Raw genomic sequence first — 20600 nt, 5'->3', positions numbered from 1 at the left:
ACCCTGTAGGATCCTGGTCCTACCATCTCAACTGAATTCTGCAAACGACTGAATTCTGCAAACAACCCAAATGAGCAGCAAAGATCCTCTCTCCTCAGGCCTCCAGGAAGGAATGCAGCCCTGTGGTCAGGCATCTGAACTACTCCAGGACTCAGTAGCAGGCTGTGAGATGTTTCTTGGAAGGAGAATCACTTATAACACACAGCCTTCATTCTGATTGTCCTGTCCATTCCTGTCACTGGGTTCCGCTCAGCATATTGGTCTGCCACACATAGCCCATCACTGGGTCCTATTTAAACCTGGCAGCCTTTTAGATCAGCAGTAAGTGGATAAGAGCAGAACATCCAAATGTGATATATGTTGATTCCAAAAATCAAAAACAGCCTCCCAAATGTTGGGCTTCTTCCTTAGTGATAGAGGATGCTTCTATCATGAGTCTAGCTTTGGAAGGGATATCATGATACACATGCCTGACTTCATAGGGATTACACATTCCTACATTCAAGGGATCTCTCTCTCACCTTCTGGCATTCATGTAGCATATTAATACATCCTACCATACTTGCTACTTCCTGTTCACCGGGTTCTATCTGCATGTGTCGTTCAAGTGGTAGAACAGTGTGTTATCCTATCGGATGACAGATAATCAAGGTCCTCACTGGCTGCTGGTGTTCTCTGATTATTGAACAGACAGGAAAAGCATTTTCCAAATCACTCGCGGCATACCAGTTGCCAGGGGCTGTTTGTTTGTTCTGGTGAGAAACGACATCTGGAACAGCAGCCACATCTAGTCGCCATCTTTTGAGGCTTAGAGTAATACACTGTCCTCCAAGAGCCATTCTTCTGTGCAAGCCAAATGAGAAGTAAAAAGAGACGTGAGAGAATCATCGCCTCTGCATCTTACAAGTCTTTGATGGTGGTGCCAGTCTTGAAGATGCCCAAAGGAATCTGATGGTGTGCTTTCTTTAGAGAGAGGATGCTCCAGGGCCTTCAACTTGCTTTATCATACAGCCCCACTGGGACCAAAGAGCCACAGAGTCCTGCCAAATGTCAAAACTTTTTTTTCCCCTATTGAGACAGAGTCTTATTCTGTCATCCAGGCTGGAATGCATTGGCACAATCACAGCTCACCTCAGCCTTGACCCCCCTAAGCTTGAGTGATCCTCCCTCCCTCTCTTTTTTTCTTCTTTTTTTTTTTAGACGGAGTCTCCCTCTGTCAACTAGGTTGGAGTGCCTTGGCTCACTGCGACCTCCGCCTCCCGGGTTCGAGCGATTCTCCTGCCTCAGCCTCCCGAGTAGCTGGGATTACAGGCGCCTGCCACCACGCCCAGCTGATTTTTGAATTTTTAGTAGAGACAGGGTTTTACCTTGTTGGCCATGGTTGGCCAGGCTGGTCTCGATTCCTGACCTCAAGTGATCCCACCGCCTCAGTCTCCCAAAGTGCTGGGATTACAGGTGTGAGCCACCGTGCCCGCCTGGCAGTCCCTTTCTTATTTTTAAACTGCTATAGTACTTTCAAGCAAATCCAAATCCCTGGCAGCATGTCATTTCTCCCATAAAAACTTTTTTTCTTCAATAGCGCTTACCTTTATGACCACTAACAATACTAAAATTAAAATTTTAAGTCTTTGATATCTCATACTAACTTCACAGTTCTGCTAATTATCTCAAATTAGCTTTTTTTTTTTTTTTTTTTTTTTTTTTTTTTTTTTTTTTTTGAGACGGAGTCTCGCTCTGTCGCCCGGGCTGGAGTGCAGTGGCCGGATCTCAGCTCACTGCAAGCTCCGCCTCCCGGGTTTACGCCATTCTCCTGCCTCAGCCTCCCGAGTAGCTGGGACTACTGGTGCCCGCCACCTCACCCGGCTAGTTTTTTTTTTGTATTTTTAGTAGAGACGGGGTTTCACCGTGTTAGCCAGGATGGTCTCAATCTCCTGACCTCGTGATCCGCCCTTCTCGGCCTCCCAAAGTGCTGGGATTACAGACTTGAGCCACCGCGCCCGGCCTCAAATTAGCTTTACATGTGTACTGCAGTTAGTTTGTTCAGGTTAGGATCAAACGAGATTGATTGCATTTGATAATTATTTCTCTTAAGTCTCTTTTAATGAGGATACTCTCTCTTCCCAACACACTGTGTTATGCCATTCACTTACTGAAAAAAGAAAGGGTAATTGGCCTGTAGAATGTCTTCTAGAGTTGGCTGGTTTCCCATGGTATTATTTAACTTGTTCTTCTGTCCCCTGTGTTTTTTTTTTTTTTTTTTTTCTTTTTGAGATGGAGTCTTGCTCTGTCACCCAGACTGGAGTGCAGTGGCGCTATCTCGGCTCACTGCAAGCTCCACTTCCCGGGTTCATGCCTCAGCCTCCCGAGTAGCTGGGACTACAGATGTGTGCCACCACACCCGACTAATTTTTTGCATTTTTAGTAGAGATGGGGTTTCACCATGGTAGCCAGGATGGTCTCGATCTTCAGACCTCATGATCTACCCTCCTCTGCCTCCCAAAGTGCTGGGATTACAGACATGAGCCACCACGCCTGGCCCCGCTTTTTATTTTTATTTTATTTTTTTTCTCCAGGCTGGAGTGCAGTGGCAGTGGTGAGATCTCAACTCACTGCAACCTCCGCCTCTGGCCTCAAGCGATTCTCATGCCTCAGCCTCCCGAGTAGCTGGGATTATAAGCATGTACCACCATGCCTGGCTAATTTACAAAAATAACTTTTAAAAGTCACTAAACAATCACAAACCTTACAAAAAGCAACCTGATTTCTAGGCTCTTCTCATAGTATAATATTCAAAATATCCAGTTTTCAACAATAATTTATAAAGCAAACAGGAAAGTATGGCCCATTCACAGGGAAAAAAGTAGTTGATAGAAACCATCTCTGAGGACACATTGGGCGTACTAGACAAATGCTTTGAATCAACTGTCTTAGATATGCTCAGAAAGCCAGGTGAAACCATGAGCAAAGAACGAAAGGAAACGAAAGGAGCACAGTGTATGAACAAGTAGAGAGTATAGATAGAAATTAAGAAACTGGCCAGGTGCAGTGGCTCACGCCTGTAATCCCAGCACTCTGGGAGGCCGAGATGGGCGGATCACTTGAGGTCAGGAGTTCAAGACCAAGCTGGCCAACATGGTGAAACCCATCTCTACTGAAAACACAAAAATTAACTGGGTGAGGTGGTGGATGCCTGTAGTCCCAGCTACTTGGGAGGCTGAGGCAGGAGAATCGTTTGAACCCGGGAGGTGGAGGTTGCAGTGAGCTGAGATTGCGCCACTGCACACCAGCCTGGCGACAGAGCAAGACTCCATCTCAAAAAAAAAAAATTAAGAAACCAACAAATATTGTACCCCAAAATTACAATAGCTGAGCTGAATTCCATTAGAGGAATTCAGAAGCAGATTTGAGCAGGCCGAAGAATCAGAGATCTTGAAGATACAGCTGTTGAAATTATACAATTGGAGGAGGAGCAGAAAGAAAAATGAATGAAGAAAAGTGAATAGAGCCTGAGGGACCTATAGAACATCATCAGACATACCAATATTCACATTAAGGGGAAGCCCAAAGGAGAACAGAGAGCAAAATGAACAGAAAGAATATTGAAGAAATAATGGCTGAAAACTTCCTAAATCTGATGAAGAACAAGAATCTATATATCCAAGAAGCTGAATGAATTCCAAGTAGGATGAACTCAAAAGAAGTCCACACCACGACACATCAGAGTCAAACTGTTCAAAGCCAGAGACATAGAAAATCTTGAAAGCAGTAAGGGAACAACCCAATCAGAAAATAGGCAAACAGGCCAGGCATGGTGGCTCATGCCTGTAATCCCAGTACTTTGGGAGGCTGAGGCGGGTGGATCACGAGATCAGGAGTTCGAGATCAGCCTGGCCAATATGGTGAAACCCCATCTCTACTAAAAATGCAAAAATTAGCCAGGTGTTCTGGTGCATGCCTGTAGTTCCATCTACTCGGGAGGCTGAGGCTGGAGAATCGCTTGAACCTGGGAAATGGAGGTTGCAGTGAGCTAAGATCACGCCACTGCACTCTAGCCTGGGCAACAGAGCAAGACTCCATCTCAAAAAAAAAAGAAGAAGAAAATAGTCAAACAGCCAGGCACAGTGGCTCACACATGTAATCCTAACACTTTGAGAAGCCAAGGTCAAGCAGACAGCTTAAGCCCAGGAGTTTAAGACCAGCCTAGACAACATGGAGAAACCCAGTCTCTACAAAAAAATTTAAAAATAACAGCATGGTGGCGTTAACCTGTATTCCCAGCTACTCAGGAGGCTGAGGTGGGAAATCACTGGAGCCCAGGAGGCGGAAGTTGCAGTGAGCTGAGACTATACTACTACACTCCAGCCTGGATGACAAAGTAAGACTCTGTCTCAAAAAAAACATGGGCTGGCCGGGCGCGGTGGCTCAAGCCTGTAATCCCAGCACTTTGGGAGGCCGAGATGGGCGGATCACGAGGTCAGGTGATCGAGACCATCCTGGCTAACCCGGTGACACCCCGTCTCTACTAAAAAATACAAAAAAAACTAGCCGGGCGAGGTGGCGGGCGCCTGTAATCCCAGCTACTCGGGAGGCTGAGGCAGGAGAATGGCGTGAACCCGGGAGGCGGAGCTTGCAGTGAGCTGAGATCCGGCCACTGCACTCCAGCCTGGGCGACAGAGTGAGACTCCATCTCAAAAAAAAAAACAAAAAACAAAAAACAAAACATGGGCAAACAATGTAAATTGGTATTTCTCCAAAAAGATGTACGAATGACCAACAAACACATGAAAGCATGCTGAACTTCATTAGTCATTACGAAAATACAAATCAAACTATGGTAAGATCACTTCACACCTATTAGGATGACTATAATGAAAACAGTGGAAAAAAACAAATGTTGACAGGGGTATAGAAGAAATGACACCAGTGTACATTGAGGTGGGAGTAGAAAATAGTACAGCCACCATAGTTAACAGTTGGCTTTCCCCAATAAGTTAAACATAGAATTACCACATGACCCAGCAGTTCCACTCTCAGGTACTCACCCAACATGAGTGAAAACAAGTGTCTATACAAAATTTGTGCAAGAATGTTCATTTAACCACAATTCACAATAGCCAAAAAGCAAAAATAATCCATCAACTGATGAATAAACAAATGTGATATATTCATACACCCTAAATGAAAGAAGACAGGCACAGGCCGGGCGCGGTGGCTCAAACCTGTAATCCCAGCACTTCGGGAGGCCGAGGCGGGCGGATCACGAGGTCAGGAGATCGAGACCGTCCTGGCTAACATGGTGAAACCCCGTCTCTACTAAAAAAAATACAAAAAACTAGCCGGGTGAGGTGGCGGGCGCCTGTAGTCCCAGCTACTCGGGAGGCTGAGGCAGGAGAATGGCGTAAACCCAGGAGGCGGAGCTTGCAGTGAACTGAGATCCGGCCACTGCACTCCAGCCTGGGTGACAGAGCGAGACTCCGTCTCAAAAAAATAAAAATAAAAAAAATAAAAAAGAAAGAAGACAGGCACAAAAGCACATGTATGATTTCCATTCCTATGAAATATCAGAGGTATATGGGTATTTGCCTAGCCTCAGAATGGCAATCTATAGAGCCCAAAAGCAAGTTGTGGGCTGCAGGGCGGGGAGGAATGGGGAATGCCTGCTTAATGGGTACAGGGTTTCCTTTTGGGGTTTTAAAAGTCTCTTGAAACTAGATGGTGATATTGATTGTATAACATCACGAATACTCAAAATATCCCTGAATTGCATATGTTAGAATGGTTTAAAAAGTCAATTTTATGTGCATTTTACCACAACAAAACAATGCATACACACATGCGTCCTCACACTCACGAAGGGGATGGGCTGAGATCTGAAGGGCATGGCTCCCAGAGAGGAGTTACCCACACACTGGCTGGTGGTGAGCGCAGATAACTACAGGAGTGCAGGCTGTCGCTGACTGCGTGGAAGAGGCCCTGAGCCTTCCTGTGTGAGCGCAAAGTCAGAAACCACAGTCACAGCTCCGGCTTCTCTTCCTGTCCTGCCCCAGGAGCACATCCTGCGAGGCTGTTTCCTGCCTGGTTGAGCATCTAGTTGCCAAACCACCTTTTCTCTGAAGGAATCAACCATGATTTTTCCCCCGTTTCAGTGTTCACTTTTATATTACTGGCTAGGTAGTCACCGCATCCCATAACAACACTCCATGCTGGCCCTATCCAGTAGTACATTTAAAAATGCAGAAGCAATTGAGTAAATGTGCAGTGTTGAATAGCTATTTGAACATTTCAGCAATGTTGAGTTGCAGGCATGCTTTATGTATTCCTCTTTCCATTTTAGGGGAGGCTTTTCTTCTCCCTCCATACCCATTATTATTTCATGTCACTGCCAGGATGAGCAAGCAAGTAGACCGTCTTTCCAAGTCTTCGTGAAAAGACTGTAACCTTAATTTTTTTTACAGCCTCTTCTCTCCCTGAGCAGCTTCCCAGGGAAAGTCAGACAGCCCCAGGCAGCTGGAGTGCCACAGCTTAAAGCCACACCTCAGTCTCAGGGTGCTCTTACAAAGGAGGTTTGTGCTGTAGAAAATTGCAGTTGTGTTTGGGCACATAGCTTTTCAAATTGAAAAGTTTTTCATTAGAACTTTGAGTCGGCCGGGCGCGGTGGCTCAAGCCTGTAATCCCAGCACTTTGGGAGGCCGAGACGGGCGGATCACGAGGTCAGGAGATCGAGACCATCCTGGCTAACATGGTGAAACCCCGTCTCTACTAAAAAATACAAAAAACTAGCCGGGCGAGGTGGCGGGCGCCTGTAGTCCCAGCTACTCGGGAGGCTGAGGCAGGAGAATGGCGTAAACCCGGGAGGCGAAGCTTGCAGTGAGCTGAGATCCAGCCACTGCACTCCAGCCTGGGCAACAGAGCGAGACTCCGTCTCAAAAAAAAAAAAAAAAAAAAAAAGAACTTTGAGTCTAGCCGGGCGCAGTGGCTCACACTTGTAATCTCAGCACTTTGGGAGGCCGAAGCAGGCGGATCACTTGAGGTCAGGAGTTTGAGACCAGCATGGCCAACATGGTGAAACCTCATCTCTACTAAAAATACACAAATTAGCTGGGCATTAAATTAGCCAGGTGTGGTGGTGTGGTGGCACGCACCTGTGATCCCAGCTACTTGGGAAGCTGAGACATGAGAATTGCTTGAACCCAGGAGATGGAGGTTGCAGTGAGTCTCAAAAAAAAATTTAAAAAATCGACCAGGCACAGTGGCTCACGCCTGTAATCCCAGCACTTTGGGATGCCAAGGCAGGTGGATCACCTGAGGTCGGGAGTTCCAGACCAGCCTGGCCAACATGGTGAAACCCCATTTCTACTAAAAATAAATAAAAATTAGCCGGGCATGGTGGTGGGTGCCTGTAATCCCAGCTACTTGGGACACCGAGGTGGGAGAATCTCTTGAACCTGGGGAGGCGCAGAGGTTGCAGTGAGCTGAGATGGAGCCACTGCACCCCAGTCTGGACAACAGAGCAAGACTCCGTCCCAAAAAAAAAAGAAAAGTAGAACCTTGAGTCGTAGAACATTGAGTAGTGTCTTCACAGTTGCTGAGTAACTAAAATCATAAACAGATGTACTACTAAGGTGACTCATAGGTAATAGTACTAAATGCATGTTATCTAAATTTTGTCTCCTTGACAATGTGTGTGTGTGTGTGTGTGTGTGGTGTTTTTTGTTTTGTTTTATTTTTTTAGATGGAGTCTCGCTCTGTTACACAAGCTGGGATGCAGTGGTGACACAGTCTCACTTCACTGTAGCCTTCACCTCCCAGGTTTAAGCAATTCTCCTGCCTCAACCTCCCAAGTAGGTGGGATTACAGGTGTGCACCACCACACCTGGCTAATTTTTGTATTTTTAGTAGAGACAGGGTTTCACTATGTTGGTCAGGCTGGTGTCAAACCCCTGAGCTCAAACGATCTTCCTGCTTTGGCCTCTCAAAGTTCTGGGATTACACCGGAACTGAGCATGCACCACCATGCTCAGCTTTTTCTCTCCATTTTAAGCCTACAGGGATTCCTATAACAAATAGAGCAGTCCTTTTCTAAATGCCAATTACTAGGCACTATGCCAGGGTGATTTATATTTCGTCTGTAATCCTCAAAACACCAGGAGAAAGTTGTGTTTTCACAGTTTAAAAATGAGGAAACTGAGTCTCCATGCAGGTGAATAATTTAGCAAAGATCATAGAATTAAAACTTTGAAGCAGTTCTCAGACTCCAAAACCTAGGCTCTTTTCACTGTTTAATGTCACAAAAAGGCATAAGTGATCATTTTATGTGGAAAAAATAAATGTTTAACGGCCATATTTTTTTCCTCCTCGTCATCCCTCCCAGCTCCAAATTATGTTTTCTTATTTCAGTGAAGAAAAAATGACTGCTGCCCGCATTAGAAAATGCCACAAGTGTGGAACTGGCCTCATCAAATCTGAAGGCTGCAACCGCATGTCTTGCCGCTGTGGTGCCCAGATGTGCTACCTCTGTCGAGTTTCTATCAATGGATATGACCATTTCTGCCAACATCCCCGCTCCCCAGGAGCCCCTTGCCAAGAGTGTTCAAGATGCTCTCTCTGGACTGATCCCACTGTAAGTAGACACATGGCTGCCTATTGCTTTATAGGGAGAAAATAGAAATATATTTTTATGACAAATATTTTGAATATACATAACAAAATTTGACTTAGGAGAAGAATATAGGAAATTACATAGACTGATAACCAAAGAAAAAATTTGAGAAAGTAATTATCAGCTACTCCTCATGCTGCTCAAAGCAACAGGCCCTAACAGTTTTATAGGCAAATTCTTTTAATTCTTCAGGAAATAAAATTATTCTATGCCCTCTGAAATATTCCAGAGCAAAGTAAGGAAACTTATACATGTATCTGTTCAAAGCCAGCATAACACTGATTCCAAAGCCTGATGGAGATAGCCCTAACAAATAAAACTATAGATGTTCTTATGAGACTTACATATAATCTAGATTTTAAATTATCTGAATAAAATATTAGCAAATAGAAAGCATGACCAAGTGAGTTTGTTCCAGAAATGCAATGATGGTTTAATATTAACAACCTCTATTAACGTAAATCATTATATGGTATCTGTAGATGGTGAAAAGACATTTAAGAAATCAAATATTTCTTCTTGATTTAAGCTTTAAAAATACAGTATTACAAAGATGATTCCTTAATAATATTTTTAGACCCCAAATTTCAATACAGATGTTAGCATGCATTTAGTAATAAAATAAAGTCAAGTATAACATTATCAATCAGCAATCCTATGTTCTGAAACTGCTAGTCAGTGCACTTAGCTAAGAGAGTAAAAGGTATGATAGATACTGGAGACAGTCATAGCTAATGTTTATTGGGCACCTACCATGTGTCAGACACTGTTCTAAGTACTTTTATTTATAAGTGTTTTATATGTAAAGAAAGGAAAACTTGGCTGGGCGCAGTAGCTCGTGTCCATAATCTCAGCACTTTGGGGAGGCCGAGGTGGGTGGATCACCTGATGTCGGAGTTCAAGACCAGCCTGACCAACATGGCAAAGCCCTGTCTCTACTAAAAATACAAAAATTAGCCAAGCATGGTGGCACGCCCCTGTAATCTCAGCTACTCACAAGGCTGAGGCACGAGAATCACTTTTAACTGGGGAGGTAGAGCTTGCAGTGAGCCAAGATTATGCCACTGCACTGCAGCCTGGGCAACAGAGCAAGAGTCTGTCTCAAAAAAATATATATCAATTCTTAAAATTATTTTAAACTAGAAACAAGCGCTGTTCAAAGCTGATCTGTAAGAATAACGATTTTTTTTTGTTGTTGTTGAGACAGAGTCTTGCTCTGTCACCTAGGCTGCAGTGCAAAGGTGTGATCTTAGCTCACTGCAACCTCCACCTCCCGGGTTCAAATGATTCCTGATTCTCCTGCCTCAACCTCCCAAGTAGCTGGGACTACAGGCACATGCCACCACACCTGGCTAATGTTTGTATTTTCAGTAGAGACGGGGTTTCACCGTGTTGGCCAGACTGGTCTCGAACTCCAGAACTCAGATGATCCACCTGCCTCGGCCTCCCAAAGTGCTGGGATTACAGACATGAGCCACCACACCTGGTCAGAATAATGTCATAATACAAGAAGACATCTTTACCAAAAGGCAATTGTATGTGACAGTGAGCTCCCTGCTGACCTGGAGCAAGCGGACCAAGGCCACTAGGAGGCAGGCCTGGTGACACATGGCACTTCTCAGCTTTCCCTGGGAAGAGTGAAGAGGGCCTCAGTAGTGTTTAGTGGAGAAACATTCCTGTTCTCTAAGAAAACATTCAGTATTACAGAGAGATCACCTCTATCCAAAGTCACCTAGAAATTTAATGCAATTCACATCTAAATTCAGTAGGATTTTTAAAAACTGACTTATTTTGAAAATGAAACTACTTTTTACTGTAAAGCTATTAATACATGTAGGTGAACATAATAATAGGCAGATAGATCAAAGGGACAAGATAGAGACCAGAAACAGAAATTAATGTGTGATTTTTTAAATGCCATTAAAATCACTGGAGAAATGATAGGTGTATTTATCTGTTAATTCCTTTTTTTTTTTTTTTTTTTTGAGATGATATCTTGCTCTGTCGCCCAGGCTGTAGTGCAGTGGCGCGATCTTGGCTCACTGCAACCTCCACCTTCTGGGTTCAAGCAATTCTCCTGCCTCAGCCTCCTGAGTAGCTGGGATTGCAGGCACACACCACCACGCCCAGATAATTTTTGTATTTTTAGTAAAGACAGGGTTTTATCATGTTGGCCAGGCTGGTCTCAAACTCCTGACCTCGTGATCCACCTGCCTCGGCCTCCCAGAGTGCTGGGATTACTGCGCCTAGCCTTTATCTGTTAATTCTTAATTGTGCAGTGTTGCCAGAACTAGTCTGAACAGAAAAGCCCCTGTCCTCATGGGACTTACGGTCTAATACAATCTACAAGAATCTGTGGAGTATTTAATGCCATGTCAGAAGAACAGGTGATGCAGTAGAGAATGGTCGGGTGGGAGGAGGGAGGCCAGCTTTTAAAGAGATGGGGGCCAGAGTGATTTGCAGTGAAACCTAGAGGAGGAGCAAGACTGGCAAGGAAATCAAACACATAGGGCCTGTTTGGGGATCAGATAGAAAGCGGGTGAGGTTTGTAGGTGGAGAGCCACAGGGACGTGACAGCGGTTGGCCCAGAGGCCAGCCTCAGGTCTGGAGTGTGATTAGAGCCATTTCAGGGCATTGTAGGGGGCTATGTTTCCAAGGTCACTCTAGCTGCTACATGGAGAGAGAGAGGGCAGCATGAAGGGAATGGCTTCTGTAATCTTGGAGAAGAGAAGATTTCTTGCATTACATCAAGAGAAGCATTACATCAAGGCCAGACTAAGAAACCATAAATTCTCAGTGGCAAATGACATCATAAACAAAGATTAGGGATACATGAAAAACTGGGGGAAAGGGTCAGGCACAGTGGCTCATACCTATGATGCCAGCACTTTTGGAGGCCAAGTTGGGCAGATCGCGGGAGCCCAGGAATTCAAGACAAGCCTGGTTAACATAGCGAGACCCCATTTCATTTAAAACAAAAAAATTAAAGCTAGGCGCAGTGTCTCATGCCTGTAATCCCAGCACTTTGGGAAGCTGAGGCGGGTGGATTACCTGAGGTCAGGAGTTCGAGATCAGCCTGACCAATATGGTGAAACCTGTCTCTACTAAAAATGTAAAAATTAGCCGGGCATGGTGCTGCACACCTGTAATACCAGCTACTCAGGAGGCTAAGACAGAATTGCTTGAACCCAGGAGGCAGGGATTGCAATGAGCTGAGATTGTGCCACTATACTCCAGCCTGGGTGACAGTGTGAGACTCTCTGTCAAAAAAAAAAAGTGGGGCCGCGTGTGGTGGCTCATACCTGTAATCCCAGCACTTTGGATCTCAAAAAAAGAGAAAAACAGAAGTGTATTTTTCCTCTGTGTGTAAGTACAGAGGTGAACAGCTCAGGGACGATCTAGCAGCTCTTATCTGGGATCCAGTTGCTTCCAGCATTCTATTCTGCCACCCCTAGATCACATGTGGTCATTGTCTAAAAAGGAGCTCTGGCTGATAAATCCACATTCCAAGCAGCAAAGGGGTGGAGTGAGGCTAAAGAGACGGCTTACCTATCTCTTAAGTAATGTTAGGCTTCCAGAAGCTGCAACAGGTCACTTCTTCAGTCCTATCAGCCAGAACTTAATGACATGCTTCCCCAACTGCAAGCGAGACGGGAAGTAGTAGCCATTACAGACCCAGCCAGAATGTCTGTGGAGGAAGATGTTATACTGAGGAGTCTCCTTATGGTCTATTCACCTCAACTCAAAAATGGACAGAGGAAGCTTAAAAAAAGAATTATAAGTAAGGAAAAAAGCTGCTTGCTGGCCAAGTGCAGTGGCTCATGTCTGTAATCCCAGTGCTTTGGGAGGCCAAGGCAGGAGCATCACTTGCATCCTGGAGTTTAAGAATAGCCTGGGCAACATAGTGAGACCCCCGTCTTTACAAAATATCAAAAATTAGCCAGATTTGGTGCTGCTCGCCTGTCGTCATAGCTACTTGGGAGGCCGAGGCAGGAGGATCATTTGAGCCTGGGAGGTCAAGGCTGCAGTGAGCCATGGTCGCGCCACTGCACTGCAGCCTGGGTGACAGAGCAAGACCCTGTCTCCAAAAAAAAAAGCTGCTTGCTTTTCTACCTGGCCACAATCTGGTGGAATTGACTAACAGCTACCCCTAATAATCAAGTAAATGGAAATGAAAATAGCATCTGGCTGCTAATAGGTAATTTTCAGATTTGTTGGCATCTCCTACACTGTAATTGGGCATAGTGGGCAGTTAGGGTGTACAAATCAGAAGATGTAGTGCATGTTCTTGATCTGGGAGTTCCACTTAATTAGAAAAGGTTATCCTCAGGAGACAGTTGGACAAGTTCACAAAGTTCTGTCTGCAACTCTTCACTGAGTTAAAGTTGTATAAATTTAGCAACACCATTTAAATATCCCAAAAAATAGGCGATATGTCAATTTTTATATATGCTTACATTAGAATAGTACAAAAAGTAATTTTACTTGTGTGTGTATATATATATATCTGCACTTTAAAACGTGGAGGGAAAGAACCATGGGAAAATTTTCACATAGAAAACAAACAGCATGGATTGCTGGGGTCACAGACCCAAGTTACCACAGGGGCAGGTGGTAGCAGAAATGATGTCTGGATGGAGCACACTAGGTCTAGGAGGCAGGAAGGCATGGTGGGGACTGTGGCAAAGGAGAGGGTGTGGGGCCCAGTCAAGGGGCTGCTGCTCAGCCACTATAGATTATTGCTGGGAGGACCTCCCAGCTGCTCGTGAGGCTGAAGCACAAGAATCACTTGAACCCAGGAGGCAGAGATTATAGTGAGCCGAGATCACGCCACTGCACTCCAGCTGGGCCAACAGAGCAAGACTTGATCTCAAAGAAACAAAAAGAAATGCGTAATTGGGCTGGGCACAGTGGCTCATGCCTGTAATCCCAGCACTTCAGGAGCCCACAGCGGGCAGATCTCTTGAGTCTCAGGAGTTCAAGACCAGCCTTGGAAACGTGGCAAAACTCCATCTCTACAAAAAATGCAAGTTATCCAGGGGTAGTGGTGCACACCTATTTTCCCAGCTCCTCCCCCAGCTGAAGTAAGAGGATTGCTTGCGCCAGGGAGGTTAGGGATGCAGTGAGCCCTGACTGCGCCACTACACTCCTGCCTGGGTGACAGAGTGAGACCATGTCTTTAAAAAAAAAAAAAGGGAAAGATGTGTATAATCCTGAGAGCTACTCATGGTTTTGAAAAGATGTGAGTCCTCTGTGGTAACCGGGTGTACTCCATTTCAGGAATGTTTTATCATGGAACAAGCTCCTCACTGGGTGGGAAGCTGGAATAAGGGACTCCTAAAAGTCACTCAGATTACAAAGCTTGTGACCCAATGAAACCTTTAGCTAGCCTGTCCTCCTGTCACTGAGGAGATGTGTGGAAGAAAGGGAGGCTTTTTGTACATAGAAAGCCAAGCCCGAGTCATCCTTCTTTTGCTGGGTGATCTGGAGGTGCAGCCACAGTGGGAAGCGCTCACCAGGCAGGCTGTGCCCCTTTGTGACAGACATTCCCAGGCACAGCCCTTCTGCTGACTCACCTCCTCAGTGCCTCCCCCACCCCCCACAGCTAGCACAGTGGGAGGCAACCATCTCTAGGAACTTCATGAGTCCTGAAAAAAATAATTTTTTTTTTCAGCTGGAACTCTGAAAAGCTCCACAGGCAGTATTTTATCTCTAGAGACAAAGGGCAGAGTGGGAGTTAGCGTGAGGGCGGGTGTTAACGGTCCGGCCTATTCTCAGCGCCGTTTTTCTTTCTTCTCCTCCTTGTTCTGTGTCTTCTGCTGCCTCCTCCCTTTGCTTCCCATGCCTGGGATTGATGGTGTGGGTTTCTCATGTGCTGTTTCCTTGTTTGGGTGCCATCGCATGCACTGACTTGTTTTCTTGTTGGATCGTTATCTTCTAACCTGAGAAAGGTTCTAGATTTGCTCAAAATAAAGTTTGAAAGGAAGGTCAGGCAAATACAAATCCCTCCAATTTCCTCTGGTAGCCACAGCTGGAGATTCTGTTCCATTTGTCCGTTCCCATCAAAACAGCAATCAGCCCCGTTTCCTTGATTCTCACCAGGAGACCGATCCAATTCCAACCCAGCATCTGTTGGGGCTTCTGAGAACACAAAGCCATTCAGAAGTTCAGTGAAACAAAGCGTGCACTGTCACACAAGCCTGTTCTCCGGCTTAATTAACCAGCAAGGCCAGGAAGAATCTCTTATTTGTCAGCGAGGGAGTTGTCCCCTCATGGTTTTGGAGGGAAGTTGAGTTTTCATCATTAATGACTAGGGATTGCTTGGGAACCTGAACTACCACTCCACATTAAGAGCTCAAGTGGTGAATAGTAACTTTCTTTCCCTGTTAGTTATCAAAATGAAGCCAAAAGCATTCAACTAAGAGTCTTTTTGTTGTTGTTGTTGTTGTTGTTGTTGTTGCTGCTGCGACGGAGTCTCTCTCTGTCGCCCAGGCTGGAGTGCAGTGGCCAGATCTCAGCTCACTGCAAGCTCCGCCTCCCGGGTTTACGCCATTCTCCTGCCTCAGCCTCCTGAGTAGCTGGGACTACAGGCGCCCGCCACCTCGCCCGGCTAGTTTTTTGTATTTTTGGTAGAGACGGGGTTTCACCGTGTTAGCCAGGATGGTCTCGATCTCCTGACCTCGTGATCCGCCCGTCTCGGCCTCCCAAAGTGCTGGGATTACAGGCTTGAGCCACCGCGCCCGGCAACTAAGAGTCTTACAAAGAAGATGTCTTCTTTAGGAAGCAAAAAAACCAGAAGCGAACAGTCACAGCAAACCACAGTTTTCTGAATTAGGGAGCAGAGTGGAAAACCAGCTCTTGACAAATAAGTGAACAGATGTTATTTTGCAGTAGGGGAAGAGTGATCCTGGGACTTTACTGAACATGAATGTACTGACTGGTCCTTGCTTGGCTACAGGAGTGGTAGCGCGAATTGTGAGAGGAACAGGCACCTGGCAGTCTGGATTCGAGACTATGGCAAAACTCAAAACAGCATGTTCTCTTTCAGTACAAAACAAAGTCCATGTTTGTCTTGGGTTTTGGCTACGAGAAACTACAGAGAATTGTTTTCTACAATGTCTTTGTCTTTTGAATATAAGAGTTTGAAACCTGCCCAGTTCAAATAAAACCCTAGGACTTTTACAGCCAGTTTAGTTTGGTACAGTTATCGCCTAACCATTTGGTTAAGACATACTAATTTTTCCAAACCAACAGTGGACTGAGCCTAACATTTCTAGATGTTAATACATTCAGTTCTGTAGCAGTGCTCGAAGGCAGATGTATCATCCTAGTTTTACAGATGAAGGAACTTGCTTAAGACTGTGGCCAATAAATGGTAGCCTAGGTTTTCACCCGGGTCATTTGTCCTCGGCTTGTTTCCAGACCTGCCTTCTCCCCTCAGGCCAGCGCAGCATCTCCCTGGTGGGTCAGGCATGTAGAAAGTCCTGGGGACCTTTGGGGCCCTGGCTTAAGTGGCGGGGGAAGGACATGATGTTGTCAGAATTAGGGAGGAAGGCTATGAAAGGGAGGATTGATGAGGAAATGCAGAAACCTGGTAAGGAAAGGTATTTTAGACTTTGAGGTTGGAAACTGATTTTTGGCTTCAGAATTTTTTCCTTAACCTTCAAAATTTACTTCTACAAAAGAATAAAGTGAGCCCCCAGGTTGTCCCATCACCCAGCTTCCGCAGCTGGCCTTGGCTTGTTATTTCTTGTCACTGTCATAAATACCATTGTGTGTTAAAAAAAAAAAAAAAAAAAAAGTGAGTGGGTGGGTGTGATCATTGATCTGTCATCAAAACTGACCTCGGTTTCTTCATCTTCCTCTTAATAGCCACACAGCCAACACCATGTGAGCTTGCTATGCAGTGTGATTTTTACTGCATGGGGCCAGGAGGCACTGCTTTCCTATTTTGCAGATGACAGAGATGATGTGTAGGTCACTAGCCCAGGATCCCCCAGCTTGGTAAAACCAGGATATGAGCCCAGGTCTTCTGACCAATGTCTGGCTCCTTCAACAAATACATGGTCGTTAGGTGCCCATAGGGTCCATGAGCCCTATGAACCAGGTAGGCCTTGCAGAGGGGTGGGGACCTTGCTGGACTCCTTCCCCATGGATGAATGAAGCTGCAAATAGTAGAAAGGGGCCCTGGCAGTTTCGCCACCCCAACAGTGTCCCAGATAGGGTTTCGATGTCACTGAGGGCTTTCCCAAGCAGGGCAGCACAGTCCAGTACACACGGCCTGTTGGTGCTTGTTACTACATGTCGTCTTCAGCAGACCCAACAGGCCCCTGGGTGAGCACTTGACCCTGACAGGACTTAAAACATGGCCACATTCTGCCCCCACCTCCATGTCCTTGTTGGGGAGGTGCTCCAGATAGTGGTATTTGGGTGCCGGGCCTCTCTGACCTGAGGAGGTGGCTGCAGAAGCCAGGGCCAGCCCTGAGCCCATGAAGTCTCTACTCCTCCCAAGCACACTGTCCTGCCTCCCCGCCCTTCCCGGCCACAGCTGCGCAGCATGTGCTGCTCCGCTGCTCCCTCCCCCAACTTCCTGTTGCTGGGGACAGCAAGCGGTGGGGGCTAAGGTCCATCGTTGCTCAGGCGATCTGTGGCTGATCTGGGAATAATTTGAAACTAAATCTTCAGCTCTTTGGAAGCCTTTCATGAAATCATTGCAAGTTTATTAACAACAGCTGTGGCCACACATGACCTGGATCCCAGCCCCAACCCACCCCCAGAATCTCAGAGGGGAAGCAGCAGTCGAGACTTGCAATTCCCAGTCACCTTTCTAAGGGGAGGAAAAGTACAATGAAGAAGAAAAGCCACCTATTCTTCCCCCATGGTCACAAGAGGCTGACCAGCAGGCACGTGGACAGCCAGCCCTGGTAACCAGAAGTGTTGAAAAAATAGGCTCAAAAGGATCGTAAAGGCTTTGGCAAGAACAGTTTTGTGCCAAGCGCTCAAACAGCTATTTTGGGAACCGTCAGCCTGTAGCTGGTGATTACAGTTCATATCTGATTTGTGAAAATAAATCAAATCTTTTCCCCTTTTTAATCATTCATAGTTTCTCTTTCTTCATTTTCTCCTGTGTATACCCTGCTGCGTGGACAGAACTGTGGGGCTTAGTTGTTGAGGGACAAGCTAAGGGAGGATTTTTGTGTGTGTTTTGTTTCTCTCTTCTTAATTAAAACCTCTCTGGTAAATTCTACCTCACTTCCCATCTTCAACTGCAGCAAGTTTCTGAAGAGGCTGGGTCCTCGCCATCCCCCCAGACTCTTGCTGTGTCTTCCTGCCCTCCCCACCCACCCTACCTGCTTGCAGCAGGCAGCAAGCCAGAGTCTTCTGTGTCAGGCTTAGTGCTTTCTGCACCCTGCTGAGCTCAAAGGAATTCAAGGAAAGGAAACAAACCTTCTCCCTCCCTGTTAAGCAATCTGCTTATGTCTTGTCTTGTTTCTTTTTTTTCCTTTTTTTTTTTTTTTTTTTTTTTTTTGAGAGGGAGTCTCGCTCTGTCGCCCAGGCTGGCCCAGCTAATTTTCGTATTTTGGTGGAGACAGGGTTTCACCATGTTGATCAGACTGATCTCGAACTCCTTACCTCAAATGATCCACCTGCTTAGGCCTCCCAAATTGCTGGGATTACAGGCATGAGCCACCACGCCTGGCCTTATTTCTTTTTTTTAAGTGCTCTTCCAGCCGGGCGTGGTGGCTCATGCCTATAAACCCAGCACTTTGGGAGCCCGAGGTGGATGGAGGCCAGTATGGTGAAATCCCTTCTACTAAAACTACAAAAATTAGCCAGGCGTGGGGCGGTATACTCCCAGCTAATTGGGAGGCTGAGGCAGGAGAATCACTTGAACCCGGGAGGCAGAGGTTGCAGTAAGCAGAGATAGCGCCACTGCACTCCAATCTCAGGGATAGAACAAGACTGTGTCTCAAAAAAAAAAAAAATTGCTCTTCCAGTTCCGCTGGGTAGGTGAGACTCCATTTCACTCTCTGCTTTGACGTTTGTCCTCGACCCTGCATTTGGGGTGTGTTGCCCACTATGGTGCCATTCGCGTGCTTCCTCATGGTACTCATTGTATTCCCCTGTGGTCCATAGGTATACCTTCTGGAGTAGCCATGGGCGGCGATGGGGTGCTGGGGTGGTTTTTTGAGACTAAGTTTTGCTCATGTCACCCAGACTGAAATGCGGTGGTGTGATCTTGGCTCACTGCAACCTGTGCCACCCGGGTTCAAGTGATTCTGCTGCCTCAGCCTCACAAGTAGCGGGAACTACAGGCACCCACCACCACGCCTGGCTAATTTTTGTATTTTTAGTAGAGATGGGGTTTCGCCACGTTGGCCAAGCTGGTCTGGAACTCTTGACCTCAGGTGATTAGAGGGCTCACTTCTACCCTGGCCTGACGCATCATTACGCTTGTTCTTTTGAGGCCCTGCTGATCCAGGGACAGCTTGGTCGCTGATCACCATCCACTCCCTCTCACCTCAGCCTGTCCTTGCTCATCAGAAAAGAGCTGTGCTGAGGATTCGTTTGAAAGTTTTCACTGGGATTAGGAGGGGCCAGAAGGAGGGGCAGAGAGAGAACTCATCCAAGCCAGCTGGGTCCTTCTTTTTTTTTTTTTTTTTTTTTTTTGAGACGGAGTCTTGCTCTGCCGCCCAGGCTGGAGTGCAGTGGCGCTATCTCGGCTCACTGCAAACTCCACCTCCTGGGTTCATGCCATTCTCCTGCCTCAGCCTCCCGAGTAGCTAGGACTACAGGGGCCCGCCACTACGCCCGGCTAATTTTTTGTATTTTTAGTAGAGACGGGGTTTCACTGTGTTAGCCAGGATGGTCTCGATCTCCTGACCTCGTGATCCGCCCGCCTTGGCCTCCCAAAGTGCTGGGATTACAGCCGTGAGCCACCGCAACCGGCCCCGCTGGGTCCTTCTTAAGGCCTGTGCCAGAAGCCAAGGATGAGGTACAGAGGCTGCAGCACTCGGGGGAATGTACCATGGTCAGTCATGGGGTCCGTGGTAGCGAGTACAGATGCAGCCAGCAGCCTGTGCTGCCCCCAGTGGCCAGGGCAAACGGCATGAACAGGAACTCAAACAGAGGTTCAGGTGAACCTCTATAGACGCTTGTCCAGGGTGAGCCCATCAACTCAGCCTGAGTCACACAGAGTTGGGAACTGCCGGCCAGCCTGGGAACGTACGAGTCCAGACCTCCTGCCCTGGCCCCAGCACACTGCCCACCTTGGTGGTCCAGCCACTCTCTGCATCTTCTGAGCCTCGGGGTCCTCTTGTGAAATCCTTGCCAGCCTTCTGTGGGGAGGGGGTGTGAAGTAAGCAAGTCTGTACAAGGCAGCAGGACCTCATGGGGACAGAGCGTGACCTTCTACAATGGAATCTCAGTGGGCTTGACAGTGAGGTGTGGATATAAAAGCAGCCAAGGGGGAAGGATATCAGAATGTTCCCAGGATTGATCTCTGGTGAGGAATTACGGGTGATTTTAGCTGTGGTGTTTTGTTCAACGTTTCCCAAGATTGTTTTAATCAGTATGTATAAGGAAAGTAAATAATGGCTTTTTTTTTTATGTTGATAAGAACCAAATCCCTGAGTTTTTTGTGACAAGAAGAGGACAGAGAATTTCACGAGACCCCCTTGGGATTAAAGTAACTTGGTAGCATCAGAAGAAAACATGTCAGGCAAGGAAATCTTGAAGCATTCGTTTCCGCCTTTGAGATGGACCAAAACCAGTGAGCTGAGAACAGCACCTGGTCAGAGGCCACTGGAGACCAGTGACCCAGGGAGGCATTACAGCTGCTTGCCTCAGTGCTGGGCCCCCATGTGCAGCTTAGATTTCTGGCTCAAGAAATGAGGTTTATGGGCTTTCCCAAGCTCCCCACTCCCGCTCTGGGCAAGAG

The 20600-nt window shown here is 46.5% G+C and overlaps 2 protein-coding genes across 5 annotated transcripts in view; one reads left to right on the top strand and one right to left on the bottom strand.

Annotated features, from left to right (window-relative positions):
* The window catches only part of LOC104667537 (protein PMS2CL-like), a 1213215-nt gene that overhangs the window by 560939 nt on the left and 631676 nt on the right, over positions 1-20600 (bottom strand). The window lies entirely within an intron of this gene.
* Positions 1-20600, top strand: part of RNF216 (ring finger protein 216) — a 158903-nt gene that overhangs the window by 125852 nt on the left and 12451 nt on the right. For all 4 annotated transcript variants that reach the window (XM_030932194.1, XM_030932192.1, XM_030932193.1 and 1 more), the window contains one exon: positions 8398-8620. In XM_030932194.1, the coding sequence (XP_030788054.1) occupies positions 8398-8620 (223 nt within the window). The remainder of the gene's footprint in view (positions 1-8397; positions 8621-20600) is intronic.

Source organism: Rhinopithecus roxellana, chromosome 6, assembly GCF_007565055.1.
Source record: "Rhinopithecus roxellana isolate Shanxi Qingling chromosome 6, ASM756505v1, whole genome shotgun sequence".
In the NCBI taxonomy this organism is placed as follows: Eukaryota; Metazoa; Chordata; class Mammalia; order Primates; family Cercopithecidae; genus Rhinopithecus; species Rhinopithecus roxellana.
The sequence above is the reverse complement of the archived record's forward strand: the minus strand, read 5'-3'. Positions and strand labels throughout refer to the sequence as shown.